Source organism: Cololabis saira, chromosome 11 (assembly GCF_033807715.1).
Source record: "Cololabis saira isolate AMF1-May2022 chromosome 11, fColSai1.1, whole genome shotgun sequence".
Taxonomy (NCBI): domain Eukaryota; kingdom Metazoa; phylum Chordata; class Actinopteri; order Beloniformes; family Belonidae; genus Cololabis; species Cololabis saira.
In genome coordinates this window covers 13,566,923-13,575,060 of record NC_084597.1, presented here as the reverse complement: position 1 = coordinate 13,575,060, position 8,138 = coordinate 13,566,923, and the positions used below count along the sequence as shown (strand labels likewise).

The 8,138-nt window shown below is 41.1% G+C and overlaps 1 protein-coding gene across 1 annotated transcript in view; it reads left to right on the top strand.

Annotated features, from left to right (window-relative positions):
* The first annotated feature begins 1,057 nt into the window (after positions 1–1,057).
* The window catches only part of si:dkey-34e4.1 (carboxyl-terminal PDZ ligand of neuronal nitric oxide synthase protein), a 128,432-nt gene continuing 121,351 nt past the window's right edge, over positions 1,058–8,138 (top strand). Inside the window, exons 1-2 of the mRNA XM_061733781.1 lie at positions 1,058–1,572; positions 6,057–6,128. Coding sequence (XP_061589765.1) covers positions 1,468–1,572; positions 6,057–6,128 — 177 coding nt within the window. The 5' untranslated portion in view covers positions 1,058–1,467. The remainder of the gene's footprint in view (positions 1,573–6,056; positions 6,129–8,138) is intronic.

The window sequence follows — 8,138 nt, the reverse complement described above, 5'->3', positions numbered from 1 at the left end:
GTTCTGGAACCACAACAAACCAGATCCAGATGAACCTCAGGGGTCTGGGAGCTTCATAGGGACTAACAGATCAAGTATTCTGGTCCAAGACCATTCAGGTCTTTGTAGACCAGCAGGAAGATTTTAAACTCTATCCTTTGACTCACTGGAAGCCAGTGAAGCGATTTCATGACCGGTGTAATCAGTACTCGAGTTGTAAAACAAAATCAGGGGGGATGGTGGATTTTATCATATGGGGACAGATAATTTGTGCTGAATACAAATATAATATATTACAAATGATAGCACTGACCAAAACACCTGCAGAAACACTGCAGGAATGACATAGCAGCAGTTAAATGCAGCCTTCTGTAAGCTTTAAATATCCACTGGGCTTACATCAAATACATCAAAACACAACAATAAAAAACACTTTTCTGAACTTATCAATATGACTCTGTCCTTCACAGGATAAGTAAAATGGATCACTGCAAAAACTCAAAATCTTAACAAGAATATTTGTCTTATTTCTAGTTAAAATGTCTCATTTTAGTAAAAGAAAATCTCATTACACTTAAAACAAGACTCATCACTGGAAAAAACAACAATTTTCACCTGTTTCAAGTAGATTTTCACTTAAAATAAGTAGAAAAATCTGCCAGTGGAACAAGATTTTTTTTGCTAAATGACAAGAGTACTGGGTGTAATATGGTCCAATAAACACGAAGATCTTGGGAAATTGACTCTTTTTTTTTTCAATAAAATCCTACTTTGATAAAGTATCTTGGTACAGATGCAAAATATTTCCAGTGAAGTAAAAGCTGCAGTGTTTTGTGTAACAGTCAAACAATGCATACAACCCTAGAGCACCATTACACCATTGGAGATGCTTCAAATTGGCTGTCTGCAAAACGTGCTCCCCAGAGTAAATCCAGCTCCAGCGGCCAGAAATGAGAGTAGGCAGTCTTATTCTCACATCCTAAGGGGAGGACCAACTTGTTTGTTGGCTGGCTTCCCAGCTCCTGGTTGCATCATGCCCTCATGCCTGGGAACTTCGCTCCAATGAGGGACCGGCTTTGTGCTTTGTGGAGGGAGGGAGAGACAGACAGACAGACGGCTGCAGCGTCTGGAGCGACTGAGCCGCATCACCTGCGGAGAGACACGGATCTGGATCTCCTCTGGGACTTCTGCAGCAGACCTCCTCCGCGTTTCCATTTATCCCAAGAAGCACAAGCGGAGCGGGATTCTTTCAGTGTCTGTCAGTGGTTTGTTTTGGGAAAACAGACCCGCAGTTTTGTCCTCCTTGAGGACGGGACGCTTGGAGCCCCAAGCGGCAACAATGGAGCGCGTTTCCACCGGGAAGCGTCTCCTGGAGCCGCGCTGAGCGCTCACATGGGGACCGTAGCGACCCTGTGTTTGTCTGTGTAGCTGCTGGACACTGTTTGCTGTGTTTTAGAGGAGGGTTTTCCCTCTCGTTTGGAGCCCGGGATGCCGGCGAGGAACAGGTACAACCTGGTGGACGATGTGGCGGACTCCAGAGTGCCGCTGCACAACGAGGAAGCGTATCAGCATGGGATTTGTTTCCAAGCCAAGGTGAAATCACAACATATTCTGTCTTTATCTGAATATAAACGGTCTTTTATCAGAGTTTCGTTTTGTTGGTGGGAGCAGCAGGTGCACTAGACACGGAAGCTGGAATCCGGTGTAAAGTTTGAGCACGACGTCCTGTTCAAAACTGCACACATGTGGTCTCCAGCAGCGCCGTTTCTGGCATTCTCGGGGCCCCATGCAAGAGATGAGGAGGCCCCTTATCTGGAAAACTCTAGTACAATGCGGGAGTTCAAACTGTTTAAGATGTGTGAGGATTTATTCATCTGTTTAAACTCCAAGAAGAAAACAGGCTAGATTTGTGAAAGATTTGTGTAACTAAGCCCAAGGTAAAAAGTTAATCTAAAATCACATACCGGTACTTGAAGGAAGAAAAAAGAATTTGTAAAAAATTTTGACAATTTTGTAAACTCTAAATGTCTTTATAAAGTCACAAATTTGCAAAAAAAAAAAAACAACAAAAAAGCCGAACCAAGATTTACGATTTGATAAACTTGCACAAATAGCCTATAATCATAAGTTCTGGCTATGAACTTACACATTTGTGGGAGAAAACTCGTAAGTTTAATGTAATAAATTTACAAATGTATAGAAATTATGACTATAAATTACTATAAATCAGTAAAAAACTGAAATTATGAGGCAAAATTTAATTCCTTCACACGACACATTCTCTTATTTCTCACCAAACGCTCTATGTAGAGCATGACTTTGTAAGGAAGCGTATCAGCATGGGATATGTTTCCAAGCCAAGTTGAAATCACAACATATTCTGTCTTTATCTGAATAGAAACGGTCTTTTATCAGAGTTTCATTTTGTTGGTGGGAGCAGCAGGTGCACTAGACACGGAAGCTGGGATGTAAAGTTTGAACACATGGCACGACGTCCTGTTCAAAAACTGCACACATGTGGTCTCCAACAGCGCCGTTTCTGGCATTCTCGGGGCCCCATGCGAGATGAGGAGGCCCGTGATCTGGAACACTCTAGTACAGGGGTCGGCAACCCAAAATGTTGAAAGAGCCATATTGGACCAAAAACACAAAAAACAAATATGTCTGGAGCCGCAAAAAATGAAAAATCTTGTATAAGCCTTAGAATGAAGACAACACATGCTGCATGTTTCTATATTAGTTAGAACTGGGGGAAGATTTTTTTTTTCCATTATGCACTTCGAAAAAAAAGTCAAAATGTTGAGAAAAAAGTTGAAATGTCAAAAAAAAGTTGAAATTTTGAGAAAAAAGTCGAAATGTCAAGATTAATGTTGAAGTACAATCTTGAGAAAAAAGTCGAAATGTCGAGAAAAAAGTCAAAATTTCAAGAAAAAAAGTCGAAATGTCAAGATTAATGTTGAAGTTCAATCTTCAGAAAAAAGTCGAAATGTCGAGAAAAAAGTCGAAATGTCGAGATTAGAAGGAAAGGAAAAAGGAAGAAAAAAGTTTACGTGCTCACTTAAAGGATTCACGCGCGCACATAAAACTCATTATATTAAAAAAAAAAATCTGTGTCCCTTTAGGGGCTCCGTAGAAGACAAAAAGGAAAAAAAGAAAAAAGAGAAGGAAAAATTGAAAAAAAAGGTCAAACATTTTTGAAAAAGCTCCAGGGAGCCACCAGGGCGGCGCTAAAGAGCCGCATGCGGCTCTAGAGCCGTGGGTTGCCGACCCCTGCTCTAGTACAATGCGGGAGTTCAAACTGTTTAAGATGTGTGATGGTTTATTCATCTGTTTAAACTCCAAGAAGAAAACAGGCTAGATTTGTGAAACTAAGCTCAAGGTAAAAAGTTAATCTAAAATCACATACTTGAAGGAAGAAAAAAAAAACATGAATTCACATTGAAATTTGTAAAAAAAAATGTTGACAATTTTGTAAACTCTAAATGTCTTTATGAAGTCACAAATTTGCAAAAAAAAAAAAAAAAAAAAAAGCCAAACCAAGATTTCCGATTTGATAAACTTGCACAAATAGCCTATAATCATACATTCTGGCTATGAACTTACTCATTTGCGGGAGAAAACTTGTAAGTTTAATGTAATTTGCAAATATATAGAAATTATGTCTATAAATCAGTAAAAAAACTGAAATTATGAGGCAAAATTCAGTTCCTTCACACGAAAGGACTTACATGAGAAAGCTTCAAATGAAGACAAATTCTCTTATTTCTCACCAAACGCTCTATGTAGAGCATGACAGAACAGCAATACAATAGACAAAACATCTCAGAGATAACTGTTTTATACAATGAATTATTTTCTAAAGTCTTTGAATTTTTAACCTTTTGGGTAAGCAACATTTCAGTTTTCATAAACCACTTTTTTAATTGTTCTCATTAAAAGTGGATGTACTTAAAAGAAAAGTATAAAAACATTAGGGATACATTGGTCTCCTTTTGATACTGGACATGAGGCTGATAGAACCTCAACAGCCAGGTACCCCTCAGCTGTTTCCATTGCTACAGAATGTACAGAGAAGGAGCGAGCTTTAAGTTTCAACTCGTACATGAGCGTCCAAGATCAGAACAGCCATGATTGCTGCCATCATATACTTCTTTACTCTGGATGCTTGTATCTCTATGCATGGCAGTCAGTTTCTTCTGCGCCCGCTGGAACCGCAACCCCCAAAAATCAGTGTTAACTTTAGAAGAACCAGAGGATTAGTTTGCATTTCCAGCAGTGGCAAGAAAAAGCATACTTAAAAAAAGTTTCTAATTCCATTAATGTAAAACTGACAAAGCAGAAATCACCTTTTATAGATGCTGAACAACATTAGAAATGCCTGTTTACAGATATCTGAGCTGAAGTCACACAAATCTGCAGTCTTATCATGTTCTGTGTTTGCTGATTAGTGCTGCTAATGTAGAACAGGAAGTAGCTCTCTGGAAGAAAGGGAGTGTTACTGATCCAAAGTTCAACAACAGCTTTTGAATAACATCAAACCACAACACCGAGGGGGAACACTCAGGGCAACACTTCCGTATTAGACAGCAACAACACTTGAAGAAAACTGCATCACATTTCATTTCAGAAAGAAAAATCTCTGTTAATAGATAACCCACAAGATCCTGATTGAATACAAAGAAATACGTGTATGAGTCATTAAATGCAACAACAAAACCAGCAAGTCAGCGGCGCAGATTTGATGCTCTCGGTCCATCAGCTGTGATCAAAATAACAACAACATCAAAGGCAGCATGTTCCCTACAGCCTGCAATGAATTCTAATGTATGCAAGCCGCAAACGGCTTACTAAACAGGCACGGTGCTGTCATCTATACCGCACAATAAACAATTTAGTCTGAAATAGAAACAGAAGGCTTCCCACACTGCAATGGAAATATAAATACAGAAGTAGCTCCCTACAGAAGGAAAACCTGATTCAAACTGTTACGCTTAAAGATGAGGATGAGCACACGGTTTGGGAAGCGTCTGACTCCACAGAGGATAATTGTTTATCTTTCTTTCTTTCTTTCTTTCTTTCTTTCTTTCTTTCTTTCTTTCTTTCTTTCTTTCTTTCTTTCTTTCTTTCTTTCTTTCCTTCCTTCCTCCTTTCATCCTGCTCTTTCCTTCCTTCTTCCCTTCCTCTTTTCTTCCTTCCTTCCTTCCTTCCTTCCTTCCTTCCTTCCTTCCTTCCTTCCTTCCCCTTCCTTCCTTCTTTCCTCCTGCTCCTTCCTTCCTTCCTTCCTTCCTTCCTTCCTTCCTTCCTTCCTTCCTTCCTTCCTTCCTTCCTTCCTTCCTTCCTTCCTTCCTCCTTTCATCCTGCTCTTTCCTTCCTTCTTCCCTTCCTCTTTTCTCCCTTCAAACATTTCCTTTCCTTGTTTTCTCCTTTCCTTCCTTCCTTCCTTCCTTCCTTCCTTCCTTCCTTCCTTCCTTCCTTCCTTCCTTCCTTCCTTCCTTCCTTCCTTCCTTCCTTCCTTCCTTCCTTCCCCTTCCTTCCTTCCTTCCTCTTCCTTCCTTCTTTCCTCCTGCTCTCTCCTTCCTTCCTTCCTTCCTTCCTTCCTTCCTTCCTTCCTTCCTTCCTTCCTTCCTTCCTTCCTTCCTTCCTTCCTTCCTTCCCCTTCCTTCCTTCCTCTTCCTTCCTTCTTTCCTCCTGCTCTCTCCTTCCTTCCTTCCTTCCTTCCTTCCTTCCTTCCTTCCTTCCTTCCTTCCTTCCTTCCTTCCTTCCTTCCTTCCTTCCTTCCAGAAATCAGCTTTACAACGTCATCAACAGGAATTTATCGTTTTTACCGCGTCATGACAAATTCTTATCGTGAGGAATTGTTTTGACGGTATATCGTGAACGGTAAAATATCGCCCATTCCTAAGCTGAATCAGTTTTAAATCGGCACAGGGCTCAACTATAAGAGCTGGGGGATAGAAGCAGGAATGATTTCATTCATAATATCATAAGAAAAGCAATGATTATGGAATATCTTTGTCCTGCTGTAATGCATGGGGTCTGATCTGACTGAGGTGTTTCTGTGTGATGGTTTGTTTCAGTACGTGGGGAGTCTGGATGTACCCAGGCCAAACAGTCGGATGGAGATCGTGGCAGCTATGAGGAGAATCAGGGTAAGATGGGCACAAAACTGTCAATGTCTTACAACAAGAAGCTGGGAATGTGTACCTATTATATAGATGATTTTCTGTGTATGTTTGAGTTAAAAGGCATAGATAGACGGAGACACAGATGTGCTGGTGAAGTGAAATGCTGACCGAGTTAGAAACATCTGATGATGCTGTAGACAAACTACTTTTTACTCCACAAGTCCACAACAATCATGACTGACTCAGTGATTACTTTTTTTGTGAGATCCATTAAATACATTATTTTTCTTTTCCTCCAACAAACCGATCCACGTCAGAATAAAAACATACGTAACTCTTAATACACAGTCATAGTCAAGTCAAAATCTGTCCATCTATGATGTCATAGAGAGCCGCTGTTAGAAAAACTCTCGAAGGAAGTGAGGTCAGCACCCTATTTTATACATAACACTTTTTGTTCTTTTTGTTTAGCCTCAGGTCACATGTAAGTTTATAATTTATCTTTGTAACACTATTAAAGGCCAGAAAACACAGAAAAGCATAATATGGCCTCTTTCCAGTATTGACACTGACCATCCAAAACTGCGGAGGGTTACAGGGCCTTCTCTGCCAAATCACATGTCTGTGTCAAGTGTAAAACTGATTGCTTGCATGTATGCCACCAATATATATAATATATATTTTTATTTATTTATTTATTTTTTTCCCCAAAACCACATTCTTACTCTTAAGTCCCCGGGGTTGTTGAGACTTGTCGGCTCAGTCCCCTGGTGATTGGTTTGTGATTGAGGACTGAAACTCTGATGACACATTTATCACACATGCAGTAAAGAGTGTGTGCCGTCAGGTGAAATGTATTTGAGAGGTCAGCGGTGCATCCACTGACTGCTTGACAGCGTGGCGTCGGATGGAGGAAAACAACACAGTGATACATTTTTATAGAAGGAGAGAACATGAACAGTAAGTTGGTTTGTGTGGCTTGAGAGGGAGTCAGTCTGCCCACATGTGTTTCCTTTGTTTAGATTTAGTGTGAGACGTATTATTATTGAACTCAGTTGAGCACCAAGCTTTTTTGTACGCCCAAGGCGGGCCTGCCTTTCAAGTTTTTATATATATATATATGTATGTGTGTGTATGTTAGGAATGGGCGATATTTTACCGTTCACGATATACCGTCAAAAAAATTCCCCGCGGTAAAAATGATAAATTCCAGTTGAAGTTTTTGTGGGAAGGAAGGAAGGAAGGAAGGAAGGAAGGAAGGAAGGAAGGAAGGAAGGAAGGAAGGAAGGAAGGAAGGAAGGAAGGAAGGAAGGAAGGAAGGAAGGAAGGAAGGAAGGAAGGAAGGAAGGAAGGAAGGAAGGAAGGAAGGAAGGAAGGAAGGAAGGAAGGAAGGAAGGAAGGAAGGAAGGAAGGAAGGAAGGAAGGAAGGAAGGAAGGAAGGAAGGAAGGAAGGAAGGGAGGGAGGGAGGGAGGGAGGGAGGGAGGGAGGGAGGGAGGGAGGGAGAAAAGAAGGAAAGGAGGGAGGAAGGAAGGAAAGAGAGAAGGAAGGAAGGAGAGAGCAGGAGGAAAGAAAGAAGGAAGGGAGGAAGGAAAGAGAGAAGGAAGGGAGAAAAGAAGGAAAGGAGGAAGGAAGGGAGAAAAGAGGAAGGGAAGAAGGAAGGAAGGAAGGAAGGAAGGAGAGAAGGAAGGGAGAAAAGAAGGAAAGGAGGAAGGAAAGGAGAAAAGAGGAAGGGAAGAAGGAAGGAAGGAAGGAAGGAAGGAGAGAAGGAAGGGAGAAAAGAAGGAAAGGAGGAAGGAAAGGAGAAAAGAGGAAGGAAGGAAGGAAGGAAGGAAGGAAGGAAGGAAGGAAGGAAGGAAGGAAGGAAGGAAGGAAGGAAGGAGGAGAGCAGGAGGAAAGAAAGAAGGAAGGGAGGAAGGAAAGAGAGAAGGAAGGGAGAAAAGAAGGAAAGGAGGAAGGAAGGAAGGAAGGAAGGAAGGGAGAAAAGAAGGAAAGGAGGAAGGAAGGGAGAAAAGAGGAAGGGAAGAAGGAAGGAA